Source organism: Mustela putorius, unplaced genomic scaffold (assembly GCF_011764305.1).
Source record: "Mustela putorius furo isolate JIRA1106 unplaced genomic scaffold, ASM1176430v1.1 tig00000275_pilon_pilon_pilon, whole genome shotgun sequence".
Lineage (NCBI taxonomy): Eukaryota > Metazoa > Chordata > Mammalia > Carnivora > Mustelidae > Mustela > Mustela putorius.
In genome coordinates this window covers 8,631,825-8,652,550 of record NW_025421341.1, presented here as the reverse complement: position 1 = coordinate 8,652,550, position 20,726 = coordinate 8,631,825, and the positions used below count along the sequence as shown (strand labels likewise).

At 40.2% G+C, this 20,726-nt stretch overlaps 1 protein-coding gene across 8 annotated transcripts in view; it reads right to left on the bottom strand.

The window, feature by feature from the left end:
* NBEAL1 (neurobeachin like 1) overlaps positions 1 to 11,719 on the bottom strand; it is a 197,893-nt gene extending 186,174 nt beyond the window's left edge. For 3 of the 8 annotated variants that reach the window (XM_004764199.3, XM_013062285.2, XM_045078592.1), the window contains exons 1-2: positions 11,503 to 11,718; positions 10,192 to 10,482 (exon numbers count right to left, since the gene is read on the bottom strand). In XM_004764199.3, the coding sequence (XP_004764256.1) occupies positions 10,192 to 10,242 (51 nt within the window). In that variant the 5' untranslated portion in view covers positions 10,243 to 10,482; positions 11,503 to 11,718. Of the gene's footprint in view, positions 1 to 10,191; positions 10,483 to 11,502 lie in introns of all 8 variants that reach the window. The other 5 variants (XM_004764194.3, XM_045078587.1, XM_045078588.1 and 2 more) reach the window with 5 other exon arrangements.
* Between the last annotated feature and the right edge of the window lie 9,007 nt (positions 11,720 to 20,726).

Here is a 20,726-nt window from a genome sequence, read left to right as displayed (position 1 = left end):
ATAGAAAGGTAGTGATCTAAAGGGGCGCCTGTTCCCCAATATTTATAGCAGCAATGTCCACAATAGGCAAACTAGGGAAAGAGCCCAGATGTCCATCAACTGATAAATGGATATAGAAGATGTGGTATATATCTACAATGGAATACTACTCAGCCATCAAAAAACGAAATCTTGCCATTTGCAACAAGGTCAATGGAACTAGAGGGTATTATTGTAAGCAAAACACATCAATCAGAGAAAGACAATTATCATATTATCTCACTGATATTTGTAATTTAAGAAACAAAACAGAGAACCATAGGGGAAAACAAGATGAAACCAGAGAGGGAGACAAACCATAAGAGCCTCTTAATCTTAGGAAACAAACTGAGGGTTACAGAGGGGAGGGGGATGGGGGATGGGGTGGCTGGGTGATGGGACACTGGCGAGGGTATGTGTTGTGGTAAACGCTGGGCGTTGGGTAAGACTGATAAATCACAGAGCTGTATGCCTGAAACAAATAATACATTACTGTTAATTAAAAAACAAAAAAATTTAATTTAAAATAAAAAGAAAGTAAATGTTGATATGCCTTAGATATAGATAAGACATTACTTTGAATATTTTAAAAGACAGTATAGTAGCTCAACCAGTTAAGTGTCTGTTTCTTGATTTAAGCTCAGGTCCCAATCTCAGGGTTGTGAGACTGAGCCCCACGTTGAGCTTGGTGCTGGGTGTGGAGCTTGCTTAAGAGTCTCTCTCCATCTCTCTCTGCCCCTCTTCCTCCCCATCCCCCCAGCACCACTGCTGGCCCATGCACACACATTTTACTAAAAAAAAAAAAAAAGTTTTAAAAAAACAGTATAGGACATATTAAATATATTTAAGCGCAGAGCTCCTCATTTTCCTTATTGAAAAAGAAATAAGGTGACTTCCATTCTTTTTGGTAAAAGCTAAGGAAATGAGGAGGAAATGAATGTTGCTAACTCTTGTCTGAATTCTGACAACATCAAAGAAACTGATTTACAGTTGTGGCAGATGCCAGTCATTTCAGATAGCTACCACATCTTAGTAGATTTTGAATGACCAGAATAAAATTTTCTGAAAAAATAAATACCATTTTCATAAAATAAATCAAAAGTTTGTCAAAACCTCTAGGTATAAACAGAAAAAGCAAGTTAGGTAGGTCAAACACTTAAATTCATATACTACAGGGCAATAAACTTTGATCTATAAGCATTATATTTTACCTATTTTAAAATGAAGGACTACTAAGAATTAAGTGCAGTGCCTGATTCCAAAAGTACCTACTTATAATTCATAATGATTCTAATAAAGGAGAATATTTAAAATGGCAACCACTAACTACCAAAGATTAAAGTAAGTTATGATTTTTTCATAACTTTTTCCAACTTTAGTATTTTTCTGGAACTTAGGAATAGTCTAATTATCCATATCTTAACAAGTACACACATAAAACTATTCTAAGTAGTTTTATAATATATTGTAAAAGTAGCAAACCTGCATTAGAAGTATCAATAGTATACCTAAGAAAAAAAATGAATAAAGTAAAACATCTATCATTTACCTACCATAAATCAGGTCTTAGTCCCAACGCCTGAGGCTAACCTAACAGGAAAACACCAGCATTTTCCTCGCTAAAGTGAAGGGGAAGACAAATACGTCTTTTGTTCCAAATACTACAGAACATCATGCTGGAGTTACTAGACAATGTAGTTTCTAAGACAAGAGAAAATAAGTGAAGGCAGAAGAATTAGAAAGTGGACTTCCCATTTTCTATAGGGGACTTTCTGTACGCAGGAAGCCAGATGAGTTGTTCAGTCATAAGAAAGTATGGTCTCCAGTGCCCTCCTCAGATGTACCAAAAGAACATCTAAGAATATGGAGCCAAGAGCAATAAAGAACAGTGGCCTGTGCAACTACACCCACAAACAGAACCATGGGAACATTCCTTCTCTGAAAGTAAAGAGACCAGGACACATTTGCCCAGTTTTCAGAATCGCTGTGGACGAAAGCTCCTATATGCCTCCCATTCTTTCTGTTGTTTCAAGAGTCTTTATTGTGGCATTCCTATTTCAGTTACCACAGTATGTTGGGTTGATCGGGGCCAGATACCAACAGTATCTTCTGAGGTCACGGGTCTCAGTATCAACAAAAACCACAACTAGACCTAATACATATTACAAGATCTTGGGTTTCAACTAATTCCATGATTGGATGAGACTTCTGGAATTCTTAAAATGGAGATGAAACAGATTTTGTATATGGGAAAGATATGAATAACTGTAACCAAGAAATCAGAAAGTGGTGGACTAGATTCTTGATCCCAAATTTCACCCCCTTGTAATAAACCTGCCAAGTAATTTTGCAATAGGGAAAGGAAGCTATAGAAAAGGTAAGGTAGCAACAATGTATCAATACTGATCAAGGTTTCCTAAAACATGTCCAAGAACCCTGGGATTATTAGAAATATTTCTGGGTCCACAGGTTTCATATAAAAGTTTGTGAAGTTTGTATTCACATTTCTATTTCAAATTAATTTAAGTATATTAAAGTGGACTACCTTGTAACTAGTACTCAATTTCAGTGGTCACATTTGCACTGCTACCAACAAATATCCGTGACTTTTCAATTTGTAGAGCTACATTTTTCAAATTACAGATGGATTCTTGGCAATCTGAAACTTTTCAGATATTCTAGAGTAGTGCCATGCAAAGTGTGGTACAGACAGCAATAAAGGTCCCTTGGCCAGAGAAGTACAAAAATCAAAATTAACATTTTCAAACCTTAAAAGCAGCAGTCTGGCAGTAATTTTAAGCCTGCTACATTTAATTTAAAAATTAATGAAGTGGGGATTTGTATTTTTAACATTTTTCCCACTTGTTTTAGAATTACTTGGCTAGAGCCAATAATAATCTCTTTTTTAAAAAGTATTTATTTGAGAGAGAGAGAGAGAAGGCATGGGGAGGCGAGGAGAGGGGTAGAGGGAGAGGAAGGGAAGCAGACTCCTCTCTGAGCACAGAGCCCCCATGGGGGGTTCAGTCTCACAACACTGAGATCACTACCTGAGCCAAGAGTCTGTGCCACCCAGGCACCCCAACAATAATCTCTTAACTATCCATTCCAATATATGTTCCATAATGCTTTTCTTTATTGCCATACTCAATTTGACAATATTGACTAGTCCCCTCTTTCTAAAAGCCCTCTACTTGACGCAACTGCTCACTCCTGGTCCTCCTCCTATATAAACCCTTTACAAACTCTTCTTCTCTTCTTAAGTGATCATGTTCCCCAGGGCTCCCTATGACCTTCTTCTCTTCTTACTTCCATATAACTCTTCAGTAATTGCCAATAAACCTGAATCTACCAAGAAAAAAATTGAGAATTATTTTAGCCTATTATTTTTCACTCATGCTCCTATCTACACAATTAAGTGCTATCAATTCTACTTTCTACCAGGGAAGTTCAAATTTTGATACTCAAAAAAATAAGTAAGAAATATTCATGCATCTTAATAACTTTTTCAAGTGGTGCATGAGCTCCTCAAGTCAAACCACAAAGGTAATATTCCTTTCCTAAAGGCTACTTCCATGTTTATTGATATAAAATATTCATTTCTTGCTTTCACATCTAACCCTAACATAAACAGGTTAACCACTACTACTGAGCTGCTAAGCATTTTTTTTTTGTTTTGCTTCAAGTCAAACTTTACTTCCCTTATATACAAAGTCATTATTAAGCCACAGAAAATTAAGAGCCATTTTCTGTTTTACACATACCAGAGACTTATTAAATATAGGTTAAATTATAAGGGTTGATGTATATTGAGGCATCTTACTAAAAGCTTCACTTTGGATTATAATTAAATTATAATTTTCTCATTGGAAGAGTTTATGTTCATCCCATTTTTTCCAAATCTACATTTAAAAAAGAGCTACTTGCCTTTTTATCTGAATAAAACAACTCTAAATTCTATTTTCTTTATGAAGCAAAACTTTTATTCTGAAAAGGAAGTTTACTCTGAGCTCATTGCAAAACTATCTATTTCAGTCATATTCCAGATTTAGCAGGACAAAGGGCAACAGCAGGAAATGGAGCATCACCAAGGTCCAAAACAAACTTGGTTTAGAGTAAAAAAAAAAAAAAAAAATCTCATATTAGGATAATTAAGCACTATGCTTGAAAGAAAAATAAAAACAGATTAAAAATTAAGACACTGATGAGGGGCACCTGGGTGGCTCGGTGGGTTAAAGCCTCTGCCTTCAGCTCAGGTCCTGATCCCAGGGTCCTAGGACTGAGCCCCACATCGGGCTCTCTACTCAGCAGGGAGCCTGCTTCTTTCTCTCTCTGCCTGCCCCTCTGCCTACTTGTGATCTCTGTCTGTCAAATAAATAAATAAAATCTTAAAAAAAAAAATTAAGACACTGATGAGCACTGCTTCATCACTAGATAAAAAAGATTTGAATATTGTTCTGTAATATTAAATAAAGGCAAAATGGAAGAAATGATACACTGTCCAGTTCATACATGTATTTCAAAACTAACAAAGATAACATTTTATATTTCGTAGCCTTACAGTGCATTTAATATAATCAATTCATCTTTTCTCAACAGCTCTGAGATGCTAAAATAGTTATTTCTTTCCATTTCACAGATGAGAAAACTGTTAACATGAAGAAATTATGTAACCCTCTTGGTCAGGTCCTTCCTTAAGCTCAGAAGCAAAACTAGGACTAAATCTTGGCTCTAATTCTGTAGCTTCACAAAACTTTTTAGTGTAAAATAAGTATCCAAAAAAAAAAAAAAAGCAAATGACCAAAATGAACCATAAATTTTCAACCCACACTGCCACATTTCAAATGTCATGATGCTTTTGAGTCACCTTGTATCTTTTTAGTGAGTTCATGCATTTGATACTTTCCACTACATGGAACAAAAATAACTTAATCTTATCTAAGAATTTGAGAAGCTCAGTTTCTCTTTTTCGTATTCTGGGGATCAGCTATAGCACTCCCAAAAGGCTAAATGTGAAACAGAAATATATCCTAATGCCTATCCAAGGGGAGTTGAGAGAAGGATTTTATGATACGTGTATGTCTTGCTAGTTATAATATATGAATTCCAAAAAGTTGTATGATAATATAGAGATGAAAACTGTTCTCAGCACTCTCTCTCTTACCATAAGCACATTATGTAAAAAAAAAGTCAAAGGATACAGGGAATAACATGGTGCCTCCTACAGATAATACGAACTGAAATGTAAATCAATTTGTCTTTAAAACTTAAGAAAAACATGCGCAGACAAGAAATAGTTAAGTACTAAACTAAAATACAGATACATGATTAAACCTGTTCAAATTAATGTTTAACTTATAAGAGCTATATGAAATGCACTGTTAATGAAATCCTTGATCCTGGGTGGGTATGACCATTTGGAGGTAAGAAAAGTTCAGACTACATAATCTAGTCAAATTATCTGTAGAACATAGGAATGCTGGGTGTTCAGAAATCATCCTTCCTATATTATGTAATAATAACTACATGACATTAAAAAATAAGCCACTAAGAAGATGCATGTTTCTAACAATGCAATTAATTTCTACTCCTAGAAGGAGAAAGCGAAAAATCAGACCTGAAAAATTTGGTTAGAAAAAAAAATAGCCAACGGGCACCTGGGTGGCTCAGTGGGTTAAGCCTCTGCCTTCAGCTCAGGTCATGATCTCAGGGTCCTAGAATCAAGCCCCACATCAGGCTCTCTGCTCAGCAGGGAGCCTGCTCCCCCTACCACCACCCCTGCCTGCCTCTCTGCCTACTTGTGATCTCTCTCTTTGTGTCAAATAAATAAATAAAATCTTTAAAAAAAAAAAAAAAGGCAGAAAGAAAAAAAAAAAGAGAGAAAAACAAATAGCCAAGTGTTTTACCCCAATTTTTAAATATCAAGTTTAATATGTGGGAAGCCACCTGCTAAAAACTGGAACCAGTAATTTATTTTAATTGTACTTGAAAGCCTTTAATCACTAGCATTTAGGCTTACAACCAAACCCAGACTAATAGAAAACATATTTATATATTCTCTTTTCTTCTGCCTACCTAAACAGTATGACCCAAGGACTATTTCTGACATTACCCTATTTAAACACATACTAAAATTTTACATTTCTAAGTGGTAACTTTTAAAACATTGCATTACACAAAAACCCTAGAACAGTATTTTAATATTGATCTATGACTAATAAACTGTGGAATACCTGTGCAGGTTATCACTGTGGCAAATACGGAGGATGTCCTAAATAAACCTTAATTAAAAAAAAAAAAATTTTGCTAATCTCTTCAAAATAAACTCAGAGTATTGTGAAAAAAAAAAAAAAAAAATACGGAGGATGTCCTAACCTTACCACTCTAGAGCAGACTTTAAAAAATTTTCAAAGTCATCTTCTTTATCTGGTATGTATACGATGTTTGGTATGTATAGCACACTAACTAGGGCAGCAAAATGGTAAACAATATTTAAATTTTAATCATTAAAGATGAACTTGAGGGGCACCTGGGTCAGTTAAGAGTCTGTCTTCGGCTCAGGTCAGGATCCTGGGATGAACCCCACATTGTGCTCCCTGATCAACTGGGAGCCTGCTTCTCCCTCTCCCTCCGCCTGCCACTCCCCCTGCTTGTGCTCTCTCCCTCTCCCTCTCTTTCAAATAAATAAATAAAATCTTTGAAAAAAAAAAAAAGATCAACTTGATACTTAAGAAAGATAAGTGGTCACCTTGGGGGATGCTAATAAATCCAGTCATTAAAACAAAGAGAAAGAATCAAATATTTATTCTGCCTGCCTTCCCTTCAAGGAACTGTCAAACAGCTGACAAGGGAATGCTTGTCTATGTATGTTCTGCCAATAAATGATAGAATTGGAATATCACAGTTTTGCAAATTCCTAATGAAATAATCAATACATGTAGGTAAAACTCACTGATAGCAGAGACACATAAATTATTCTAGGCTTCCCCCACCAAATAGAATGTCAATCAGCCACGTCTCTAGATCTGCTAGTTTGCAGACACCAGGAGAGAAAAACAATTAAAATCAAGGATATAACCAGCAAAATCCAGACTGAGGAAAATGCTAAAGTCAAAAGCTGGTTTTGTCAACAAATAAATAGAAGGAACAAAAAGTATGGTGAGGGAGAAATATTTAACAGACATGTTAAAATATTTAACAGACATTTTCAACAAATATGATGTGTATACTTTGAATCAAACAAACAGCAGGAAAATAAATTTATGATACCACAGAAAAGTTTGAATACTGACCAGGTATATGATGATTCAAAGAATTATCATATTCTGATTGTTTTTAAGAAGAGTTCTTGTTTTATAGATATACTTTTAAATACTTATTAAATAAGATTATGTTGTCTAGGATTTAAAACAATGCAGGGGTAGTAGATTATTGAAAACATTACTGAACATGAATCGAAACAGGATGACAGATACAAAAGTGTTCATTAGATTATCTTCTTTATTTATGTCCACTTGAAATTTTCCATAAGGAAAAGCTTAAGGATGAACTTAAAAAGGTCTATATGACAATCCACAAGCATAAGGACAAAATACGCCTCACTTCGAGGTCAAAACAAATGAAAATCTTAAGGGTGAGTTAAACAAGCATTCTCCCTATACACACACACACTCTTAAATGAAATATGAGAAAATGTGACCAAAGAGATAAGTCTTGCTCAAGGTCACAAAATAAAAAGGAGCAGAACCAAAACTTGACTTCTCAATTACAAACCCACAGAGAAGTCCAAGTTGGAGCTAAGTTAAAAGATCTGTGCAATCCTGAAGAAGACTGATGGCCCATTAGAGGTGTTAAAAATGGTATTTAAAGTTAGGTGGGAAAAAAAGGCAGGTGTTTTGAAAGACAAAATGCTAGAATGAGAACAATAAGCCTAGGGTATAAGGACCTGGGCATTTGGTAATCCTCCTCAACAGGGTAGCAGAAGTGTTAAACCTGGGATATATACTTGGAAACTATTTGAATTCAAGGTGTTGGTAGAAAACAGAGTTGTTACCTAGCTTACAAGCTTATAAGTAAAGTGATGAAACATTAAATCATTATTTTAATAACAATTTTTGAAAATAGTTGAAAAAATCTTAAATCTTATTACGTGCACAACTGATTTAAATCTTAAACATAAAAATGGATTTATAAAAAAAAGGGGGAGTGACTTATCTTCCTGTCCAAAAATAGGCTCTAAAATTTGACCATGAAGGGTCTTCGTTGTTTACTTAGACATCTTCATAAAAGAGTGAAGATTCGTATTTATATTAAGTTATCAAGAATATAACTCTGGGTATGCCAACAAACTATTTTTTTTTAAAAGATTTTATTTTTAAGTAATCTCTACACCCAATGCGGGGCTCAAACTCACAACCCCGAGATCATGAGCTGCACACTCTACCAGCTGAACCAGCCAGGTGCCCATACCAACTTTTCAAAAAGCACAATGACAAAACGAGAACTCCACCTCCAAGCAACATAATTAATGAACAAGACAATGTAATGCCATTTACCTTTTGTCATCCTAAAAATGTAAAACCTACTAAGTTTAATGTATTTTTAAATAAATCATTTTTGGACCACCAGACATTCATACTAAAATGCATTTTAATTTTTGGCTGACATATGTTAGTGACTATTTTCAAAAGTGGTGAATTAAATTCCTTTTTTATTAGAAGAGTGGTCTATTTTTAAAAAGACATTTCTGGCATTAAATTACACAAGACTAAAAAGCTATTTTAAAAATCCATACAAACATTTCAAAGTGGATGTCCTTCAGTAATTTTGAGAACTGCCAAACCAGGAAGTCAAAGAAAATTCCAGTGTGATCTCTAAAATTTAGTATTAGAGATAACTGAGATTGTTTGTTAAAGAATAACTTGTTCTTTAAAAAGCTGAATAAAAAAGGAGCCAGGAGGGATAATGCAGAAACAGAAGCTGAGACCTGAGAACTTCACCAGACTTAAAGTAACTCAAGTAGTAAATTAGAGATGTTTCTCTAACTCTCGCCAATATCTTCAAAGTACTAATGTAGCTCCTCTCTTGAAAAACATGTTTCTAAGTAGTATATTTCTACCCCAACAAACCAAAATCAAAGCTAAGGTGTAAAAATTCACATAAAGACAAACACAAAAATTTCCTTTTGAATGAGAAAATAGGGGTGCCTGGGTGGCTCAGTGGGTTAAAGCCTCTGCCTTCAGCTCAGGTCATAATCCCAGCGGGGAGCCTGCTTACTCCTCTCTCTCTCTGCCTGCCTCTCTGTCTACTTGTGATCTGTCAAATAAATAAATAAAATCTTTTAAAAAAATGGAAAAATAAAATATACTAAGGAGTCATAATGGATAAAAGCATGGACCTGACTCAGGTGGTTCTGATTCTCATAGCCCGTTTAAGCTCTGCATCAATTTTCATATCAGTGAAAGGGGATAATTATAAAACCCATCTCACAGGATTTTTGTGTGACTCAAATGAGACAACACTCAAAAGGTCCTATCATCGCAGTAAACTTATAGTAACCACCTCAAACCAATAACCATTTTCTCATAAGGAATAATCTTTTTTTAAGCCAATTAAAAGGTTAATTATAGGAAAAATGCTAAATGCTCTTCTCATAAAAATATCTCTATCCCACCTCCAATTTGTGGGAGAAAAAGAAAAACACATAAGCAAATATTTTATTTTTCTCCTAAGGTCATAATATCACATATAATTTGGGGATCACTTAAGAAAAATATCGAAACCAGGGGTGCCTGGGTGGCTCAGTGGGTTAAAGCCTCTGCCTCCGGCTCAGGTCATGATCTCAGGGTCCGGGGACTGAGCCCCACATTGGGCTCTCTGCTCAGCAGGGAGACTGCTTCCCCCGCTTTCTCTGCCTGCCTCTCTGCCTACTTGTGATCTCTCTCTCTGTTAAAGAAAGAAAGATATCAAAACCATACCTATAGGATTTAAAAATTTTGTCAGTATTGTATATGTGTTCAAACCCGGGAAATGGGGAAAACAGAAAACTCCATGTTTTTAAATTTGACCTCACTACTATGAATAAAAATATGCTACTCCATTAAATAAAGTAAGGCCAGTCACAAAATTTTATAACAAAGTATTTTAAAACTTAGGAATAAAAAGGAAAGCAATTACCTTTGTACAATAAAGCATCCAAAGTTCAAAGAGTCTCTCTCTGGATGCCATTCTCGCTTTCACTCTGGCACTTTAATTTTTCCTCCAAAAAAAAAAAAAAAAAAAAATGTGTTCAAGACCACAGCATGTTCACTTTATTCTCCAAGTTTTTCAGCCGTTACAGTAAAGCTCAAAGCAGCAGGGAAAACAAAAAGAAGTGAAACAAATGGGCTGTCTTCTGGCCAATAAAATTCAGTTCAAGCAGTTACTCCAACTTATCTTCATCAGTGGGAGCTGGGCGATTAAATAAATCTGCGAAAGAGGAAAATACGCAAAGGTTTGCTAGAAACAGAGACCATATTTTTAAAAATGTAGATTGATCAGAACTATAGATGATTGACTTCACTTCCCGCAAACAACCAGCTAAGCTTTTCTAGTTGAGTTCACAGAAACTGGTGCTTCAGGAAAACATCGCGGCCAACACAATATTTCACACCAACGTCCCTAGGGCAGGGGTGCCTGGGTGGCTCAGTGGGTTAAAGCCTTTACCTTCAGCCCAGGTCAAGATCCCAGGGTCCCAGGATCATGATCCCAGGGTCCCGGGATCGAGATCCGAGGGTCCCAGGCTCGAGCCCCGCATCGGGCTGTCTGCTCAGCAGGGAGCCTGCTTCCTCCTCTCTCTGACTGCCTCTCTGCCTACTTGTGATCTGTCAAATAAATTTAAAAAAAAAAAAATTCCCTAGGGCAGATCCTGAAAGGTGAGTACTCATAACCCAAAATGCATCCCGTTGCCACTCGTTTATTTTCTATAAACAGAAAGCCACACTCAGTAGTGCTGTATTTCCAAGACAAAGAATCCCTTAGAATTTTCTAGTCTGCTTCTCAAAACTTGTTGGGAATGTTTGTCGTTCAGTCAGTCGCAGGGCAGGGCGTGGGGAGGAGGGTGAAGAATTCCCGGTTTGTTTATTTTAACAGTCTGGGAGAGTGAAAGTTGACCAGCCCACCTGGCCTCACACCTTCTCCATCCGGGAAGAAGAAAGGAGCCGCACAGACCCTCCCCGGGTTTTCGGGGATCTTTAAATTGCCTCCTCGCATCCCAGCCAGCCAGAACAGAGGCAACCCTAAGGTGTGCCAAGCCGCGAGGAGCAGCTCTGGAAATGGGACGACGCGAGCACGGCATCCTCCGACCCGCTATCCACGCCCGGCCGACCGCCCTGGGACACACCCGGGTCCCCCTCGCCCCCTCGCAGCCGCCCCAGGCTCTACGGCGCACCCCGGGCCCTCCCACATCTGCCGCACAGCCCCGTCGTCCCCAAGACCCGCTCCCCTCACCGCGCTCACGTCGGGGGGCTGCGCCAAGGCCGCCAGGCCGACGTCTAACTTACTTCCCTCGCCCCCTTCCCCAGCCGAAGCCCCGTGTCACCTCGCAGCAGGACAGGCGGGCGGGAGAGGGAGGCGGGGCGGGGACGGCGCGAGGCGGGGAGCGAGGGCCTGGAGGAGCCAAGGGCGGGACCGTCCTCTCGGCTAATCGCTCCGGCCTCTAAGGATTTACCCGGCCCCGGGGCAGAGGCTGCTCATTGGCTGCCCAGGCTGGAAGGGGGCGGGTGACTTGAAGACCCGCCCCAGCATTCCTGCGCAGTCGCAGTCGACCGCGCTCCCGAAGCTTCGGGGACGGGCGCCAGCCGGGGCGTTCCAGCGAGTCGTACCCAGGCTGGCGGTGTAGGCTGACGGACGTGCTGACGTTCTTGCCCCGCCACTGCAGGGGACGGTAGCATTCGGCGGACGGCGTCATTTCCGGGATTCATCCGGGGGCGGGGAATCCTGGAGCGCTCGCTCGAGGGGATTTCGTCTTGATGTTGTGTTAAAAGGGGCTCGGTCTTGGGCGCGTTCAGTAATGTGAAAACAAAACAAAAACAAAAAAGTCCCTTTCCCCTAATCGCGTTTGTGCTTTTTACTTTCCACGTTGCGAAATGTCCGATCCGAAGGGATGATTTTGACAATACTAAAGGCTTCAAAGGGTTTTTGCTTTTTCATGAAAACAAAAAGCAAAGGCTGCATTTCCTAGACACAGACAAATGGAATGGGAAGACACGTCGACGAATCACCTCTGGTATACCTAAACGTTGTAAAAACTTGTATTAGGAAAAATGTCAACCATATGCAAACGTAAACTAGTATAAGGAAACTCCACACGCCATCACCCATCTTCAAAGATTACCAACTAATGTCCTATCTTGTTTCATCTATACCAAAATTTGGCAAACTGTAAACAGTAAATATTTTAGGTTTTGCAGACTGTCTTGCTTGGTATGTAGTTTAAAATTATTAAAAATCATATTTAGTGACATTTGAAAATCAGGCGAAATTCAAGTTTTAGCGTTGGAAAGTTGGTTAGAACACAGCCACGCCCATTCCTTTACTTTTTATATACCACCACCACTAGCAGTCCGAGGTGAGGTACCACTAAATCTTTTCGAGGTTATTATAATAGCGCCTGCCTAGGCACTCTCCTCACCCACGGATCTCCCAACACAGTAAGCAAAGTGACCTTTTAACCTAGAAAGAAGATGTCACCCCTCTCCTAAAAACTCTCCAGTAGTTTCCCATCCGACTTAAAACAGTGAACAAGGTTTTCCTTCCACACTCCGCTCTCTAACTTCCTCCAACTACTCTGGCCTTCCCTTATTTTAGTCCAGACCAATGGCTTCCTCGCTGCTCCTCAAATTCACAAAGCTACTCCATTTTCAGTGATTTTACTTAAGCAGTCCCTCTGCCTGGAATGCTCCTTCCCCGAATGTCCACACACAATCTTCCCGTCTCTGCTGAAGAATCACCTTTTCCGTTAGGATAGTCTGAATGTTTGTGTCCTTCCAAAATTCATTTGTTGACATCCTAACACCCCAAGTAATGGTATTAGGAGGTAGGGCCTTTGGAAATAGGGCTGAGGGAGGAGTCCTTATGAATGGGATTAGTTTCTTATGAAATCAATTTCAGAGAGCTTCCCTAGCCCTTCTCACTGCGTGAGAATACGAGATGTCTGAGATCTGGGAGATGGCATTCACATAATCACCCTATCTTGGACTTCCAGCCTATAGAGCTTTAAAAAAAAAAAAAATTGTTTGTAATCTACCCAGTCTGTGGCAGTTGTTATACCAGCGCAAACACTCTAAGACATCAGGAAAGCATCCCTCATCCTTTTCTTTGGAAAATAGCATCCCTTTTTCTCCCTTACTCTATATGCCACTGTAACACCTAACAGCTGACATACAATTTCTTTGTCTATTATGAATTCCCTCCAGTAAAATGTAAGCACTATTAAGACAGGGACTTGGGGTGCCTGGGTGGCTCAGTGGGTTAAAGCCTCTGCCTTTGGCTGGGGTCTTGATCACAGGGTCCTGGAATCGAGCCCCGCATCAGGCTCTTTGCCCAGTGGGGAGCCTGCTTCCTCCTCTCTCTGCCTGCCTCTCTGCCTACTTTTGATCTCTGTCAAATAAATAAATAAAATATTTTTTAAAATTTTTAAAAAACAGGGACTTTTTTCACTGGTATAGATTTTCGGGTCCTTGAATAGTGTCTTCTACACAATAAGTGCCCAATAAATATTTGCAGACTATAAAATGAAATAGTCTAATTCGCCATACATCTGTGTATTATTCTAAGTCTCTTCGTGAGTCTGTCAAATTCTGTTGCATTTAGATGACATCTAGATGTCAGCAGGATGAAAACAAGTCTTCCACTGCTGAGATTTCTGACATCTCCCTGGAGTGGGGATAAGCTTTAGTTTTGTGAGTGGGTCCTTAACCAATACTTAGGTGTCTCCACTAATGAAGCTATAACCTCTTTATCTTCAGATATACCTCAAGGCAAACACATTTGCCATCTGGAGAACACATTTTCTTATTAAGACTGTTAGTTGCCTTCTGAAACAACATGGCCTTATGTTAAAATCATATTTCTGGCCTAATTTTCCTGACAAAAGATGTTAACCTTAAAAAGAAAACCAGAGGGGTGCCTGGGTGGCTCAGTCATTTGAGCAGTTCCCTTAGGCTCAGGTCATGATCCCGGAGTTCTGGATCAAGCCCCAAATCCGGCTCCCTGCTCGGTAAGGAGTCTGCTTCTCCCTGTGCCCCTACCCTCCCTACTCGTGCTCTCTCTCTCATTCACTTTCTCTCAAATAATAAATTTATTAAAAAACAATTTTTTTAAGCCAGCAAAAAATGGCTTTATCTGGGAATAACAGAATTGCAATTCAGAACATGCACTCTAAGGCAAAACCATATGCAAATCCAACAAACAAAGGAGAGGAACTTTATTTTATGGAGGAGGAGGAAGTTGGGAGGGTTTGCTCTGAATGAAAGTCCATTGGACAAAAGCACGAGTTCTGCACAATGATGGTTTCTCGCTGGCCAAGTTGCAGGGGTAGTAGATTTCTTGCAGAAGATGTAATGTACCTTTTTCCCTATTGGGGACTGTAACTGATAATTCTCCCCTGTTTAAGATTCTTCTTTTGAGGTCTATAATTGACAGTTCTTCTGGTAACTGATGTTGAATAGTACTGGCTCCCACTGGCTTCTAACCTCCCTTTCTATCTTTCCTACTCTACTGTAGTGAGGATTCTCTTTATTTTCGAAAGGCATACTCATGAACTGAAAAGGGTCTGCCTAAATCCACTGGATGTTTCTGAGTTCAGATAGCTTCTTATCTGATAACAGGGTTAGGAGTCCCAGTTCACTTCAGGTATATAACCTTAGATTGTTACCAAATTAATTAACAATGCAAATTACATCTACCAAGACTAGTGGATAACTTATGTAAATCAGTCAGGGCATTATCATCCCAGAAAAATAATTACATAAAGAAGTAAATTATAGGGACACTTGGGTGGCTCAGTTGGTTAAGCATCTGCCTTTGGCTTAGGTCATGATCTCAGAGTCCTGGGATCCAGCACTACATCAGGCTTCTTGCTCAACAGGGAGCCTACTTTTCTCTCTCCCTTTGCGAGCTGCTCTCCCTACTTATGCTCTCTCTGACAAATAAATAAATCTTAAAAAAGAAAACTCTTCCTTAAAAGAAGAGAGGTAAATTACAATCTTGGATTGCTTTTTGGCCATAATTCAAAGCCAGTAAAATTAGTAAGATTAACTTGATAGTTAGTGATATCTTGTAAAAACCTGCATACAGTCATTCCCATTATGGACAACCTGCCAACTGAGGCAGATACTCAACTGTGTTAGAACAAGGTTTCACTTGGGCAGAGCTGGAGACAAACAAGTTATTGCTCTGAACTTCCCCGTTCATGAGTTCTGTCCTGCCCATTTCACTTGAATCCATACCTTTTCAGTCAGCGTGGCTACAGCCTTGTTGGTTTTGTTAATCTTTTCCTAAAACCAGTTTTTTGTTTTATTGAGTCTCAATATTGTTCCCTGTTCCCAATTTCATTGATTTCTGCTCTAATTTTTTCTTATTTGTTCCTGCTATTCTTTTTCTAGTTTCCTAAAAGTTTAGATGAATGATTTTAGATTTTACTTCTATTCTAATGCATTCAGTGCTATGAATTTCCCTCTAGCACTGACTTTGCTGCACACCTCACAAGTTTGTGTGTGTGCGGTTTAAGATGTTATGTATTTGACAGAGAAAGAGAGAGAGAGAGAATGAGCAGGGAGGAGGGGGAGAGGGAAAAGTGGTCTCCATGATGGGATCATGACCTGAGCCAAAGGCAGATGGCAGATGTTTAACAGACTGAGCCACCCAGGCGCCCCCACACCTCACAAGTTTTAATAAGTTGTATTTACACTTTCATTTAGTTCAAAATATGTTTTAACTTTTCATGGAATTTCTTCTTTAACCATATATTATTTAGAAGTGTATTGTTTAGGGGCACCTAGGTGGCTCAGTCAGTTGAGCATCTGCCTTCGGCTCTGGTCATGATCTCAGGGTCCTGGGACCCAGCCCCAGGTCAGGATCCCTGCTCAGTGGGGGATCTGCTTCTTCCTCTGCCCCTCCCCCCTGCTTTTGTATCTTGCAACTTTACTGAATTAATTCATCAGTTCTAGTAGTTCATTCCATGGAGTCTTTTGAGTTTTCTATATATAGTATCATGTCATCTGCAATAGTGAATATTTTAATTCTTCCATAATGATTTAGATGTCTTTTATTTCTTTCTGTTGTCTGATGGCTGTGTCTAGGATTTCTAGTACTATGTTCAATAAAACTCGTGAGAATGGACATTCTTGTCTTGTTCCTGAACTTAGGTGAAAAGCTCCCAGTTTTGCCCCTAAGTTCTATTGTTTTAAATGTGTGAAGGTCTGTTTAGTCACAGAATGGAGCTATCTTAACACATTTACCATGTAAACTTAAGAATAATATGTGTTCTGCTGTTGTGTAAAGCAGTTGATAGACATCCACTGTATCCAGTATGATTGATGGTGACATTGAATTCAACTCTGTCCTTATGTCTGCCTGCAGGATTTGTTCATTTTTTTTATATAATTGGAACAGATTCATCTATTTCTCCTTGCAATTTTATCAGTGTTTCCTCACATTTGATGTTTTCTTCTTAAGTACATACATATTAAGAATTTTTTTTAATAAAAAAAAGAATTTGCTTTTTTTAAAAAAAGATTTTATTTATTTTTTGACAGAGAGAAATCACAAATAGATGGAGAGGCAGAAAGAGAGAGAGAGAGGGAAGCAGGCTCCCTGCTGAGCAGAGAGCCCGATGTGGGACTCGATCCCAGGACCCTGAGATCATGACCCGAGCCGAAGGCAGCGGCTCAACCCACTGAGCCACCCAGGCACCCCAAGAATTTGCTTATTTTTTAATTAGTTAATTTATTTATTTAAAGTAAGCTCCATGCCCAATATGGAACTTGACCTCACAAACCTGTGATCAAGACTCGTGTGCCTACTGACAGAACAACCCAGGCACCCCAAGAATTTGTATATCCTCTTGGATAATTGGCCCCTTTATCATTATGTAATCCCCCTCTTTATCCCTGATAAATTTTCTTTCTCTGAAGTCTGCTCTGTCTGAGGTTAATATAGCTATTCCTTCTTTCTTTTGATTAGTGTTAGGATGGTTTATCTTTCTCTGCCATCTATTTTTCACCTATATGTGTCTTTATATTTAAAGTTTGCTTCTTACAGACAACCTAGTTGAGTCTTATTTTTTTGACCCACTTTGACAATCTCTGTCTTTTAAAATAGTGTTCCCTGAGATTAAGCGTCTCTTCCGGTTTGTCTCTCTTCCCAGTCCCATCTTGTTTCATTTTTCCTTCCCTTCCCCCATGGCATTCCCCCTCTCAAATTCCTCATATCAGAGAGATATGATCACGGCCACCTTCACTTCCTCGTCGACAAGGCTGGGGACATTTTCGAACACCCCTGGAGAAAGCTTGAATGGCAGGATGGTTAGTCCAGATTTGTTATTCCATCACGACCGGAAGCAGAAGTTTTAGGAGGTGATGCATGAATTGGGGCTGAATGAGAGTAATTTTAGAGATGAGTCGGAGAGGGTCCCAGAGGTCCTCCTTCTTCCCATCGGCTCTGATTATCTGGTGGCAGGGACCCGGCTGTCTACAGGGTGTCCGGACTCCAGCCTCACCCTGCTTCACGGCTCTGCTCTCACTCCCCCTTCCCTTCTGGCCACACTCTGGCTTGGACCACCACACTGTGGCCCTGGCCCCATCGCTCCCTCGAAGACCATCCTCGCCAGTCACGAAGCACAGTGGGCAATTTCAGTTCTGGCCTCGTGTGACAGCCCAGTGGCATTCGCCACTGGTGATCCCTGCCTGCTCTTTCTGCAAGCTCGTCTTCCTTGGCGCTCGGGGTGCTTCCTCTGCTGATATCCCTTCGACATCTCAAGCCCCTTCTTGTTGGCCTCTGGTGCAGGCCCCTCCCCCAGGCCCCACCAGCTATCCCTTGCCTAAACGGCCGTGCCCTCAGGAATCTTCTGAGGCCCCGTCTCTTCTGCAGCCTCACATGGCTTTGGTCATTGTGTGAACACTGATGAGTTCCCCGCCCAGCCCTGTCTCTCTCACTCCTGAACTCCAGGTCCAAATGTCCAACTGTCCACTCAAACTCTCCAACCGGATGTCACATGGGCTCTTCAAGGGCATGTTCAAGTCCAGCTCCTGACCTTCCCCACACAAGCCTTTCCTGTGGCTTCTGTTCATCCATCCAAATGCCTAAGCCACCTGTGAGTCAGTCTTGGTTCTCCCCTGTCCCTCACTGCCACGGCCTCATGACTCTCTCCAGCCCCATCAGTCACCAGCCCAGCCCTTCCACCTGCTACATGGCTCTCAGATCTACTCTCTCCACCAGCACCAAGACCTTCCCAGTCCAAGTGAACACGAGCTCTTGCTTACAGGAGAGCAATCGGTTCCCTAGTCACCTCCCTGCTCCCAGTGCCCAATCCACTCTCGACCCTGCAGCTGGTTTGTTATTTGCAATGTGCAGATCTAAGCCCACCATTCACCTGTCCACATCCCTTGGGGCCTCCACCGCCCTCAGCCTTCTATAACTCGGCCACAACCTACCGCTCCCACCTCCTCTTCCCTCATCTCCCTCCAAGCTCTGTCTCAAGCCCCACCCTCCAACCACACCAAACCTCTTTCAATTCTTCAAATTGCATGACTCCCCCATCCCCCTAGGGCTGCGAACATGCCCCCTCAGAACACTGTCTCCCCAGCCCTATCCAGGATCTCTGACTTCGTCTAACTGCCACTCCTTCTGCAGAGGCTTCCCAGCCCAGCCAGAAAATGCCAGACGGTCCCACAATGTCACAGTGACCAGTCCATTTCTTCCTCTACTCTAGCACTTGTGACATATTCATACGAGGCACTTTTAAAGGATTTGTCTCCCATATTAGTCAACTCCCTGTCTTGGTCGGGGGAGCCATGACTGACCATCTCTGCAGCACCTGGGACAGGACCTGGCCCCCTACGAAGGTACAAAACACTGGAAGGAAGGATGAATAAATAAATGGCAAACACACACACACAAAAATTTTTTTTCACCTATTGTCTTTCTCTGATTGACTTAATTTGCTCAGTGTAATACCCTCTAGATCCATCCACGTCGTCGCAAATGGCAAGATTTCATTTCTTTTGATGGCTGCATAGTATTCCGTTGTACATATATACCACATTTTCTTTATCCATTCATCTGTTGATGGACATCTAGGTTCTTTCCATAGTTTAGCTATTGTGGACATTGCTGCTATAAACATTCGGGTGCCCATACCCCTTCAGCAAATCCACTTTTAAATAACCATATACTGTTTCACAGATATTACAAGAGCCTTATAATAACAAAATATTTCCTAATTCCTCCCTCCATCCCCTGTATCATTGCTGCCATTCATTTCACCTACATAAGCATGTAAATGCATATATATAAAAACACATAATTGAATGTATTATTGATATTATTTTAAATAATTGTTAGAGCATTGAAAAATAAAAGGTTTTATCTTCACTTATTCTTTCTCTGATGTTCTTCTTCTCTTTACATAGATTGGAGTTGCTGACCTGTATCTTTTTTCTTCTCTCTGAAAAACAATTTTTTTTTTAAGAGAGACAGAGAGTGAGCTGGGGAGAGCGGGGGGGGGGCACCTTAAGCATGCTCCATACCCAGCCTGGAACCTGACACAGGGCTCAAGCTAACAACACTGAGATCATGACCCAAGCCAAAATCAAGAATGGGACACTTAGTAGACTAAGCCACCCAGGTGCTCCTCTGAAGAACTATTAACATTGCTTGGAAGGCAAGAATTTCCCTTAATTCTTTTTTATTATTTATGTATTTTGTCTAAGAAAGGCTTTATTTCTACTCCCTTCATTTCTTTTAAATTTTATTTTTTCAGTGTTCCAAGATTCATTGTTATGCCACACCCAGTGCTCCATGCAATACGTTCCCTCCATAATACCCACCACCAGGCTCACCCAACTCCCCACCCGCCTCCCCTCTAAAACCCTCAGTTTGTTTCTCAGAGTCCATAGTCTCTCATGGTTCACCTCTCCTGCTGATTTCCCCCAACTCCCTTCTCCTCTCCTTCTCCCAATCTCCTCCGTGTTATTCTTTATGTTCCTCAAGTAAGTGAAACCATGTGATAATTGACTCTCTGCTTGGCTTATTTCACTCAGCATAATCTCCTCTAGTCCTGTCCATGTTGATACAAAAGTTAGATATTCATCCTTTCTGATGGAGGCATAAAATTCCATTGTATATATGGACCATATCTTCTTTATCCATTCATTTGTTGTAGGGCATCTTGTCTCTGTGGCCATTGCTGCTATGAACATTGGGGTACTGATGGCCCTTCTTTTCACTACCACTTTACACCAGTTAGAATGGCCAAAATTAACAAGACAGGAAACAAGTATTGGAGAGCATGTGGAGAAAGGGGAACCCTCTACCCTCTTACACTGTTGGTGGGAATGCAAGTTGGTGCAGCCACTTTGGAAAACAGTGTGGCGATTCCTCAAAAAATTAAAAATAGAGCTACTCTATGACCCTGCAATTGCACTACTGGGTATTTACCCCCTTCATTTTTG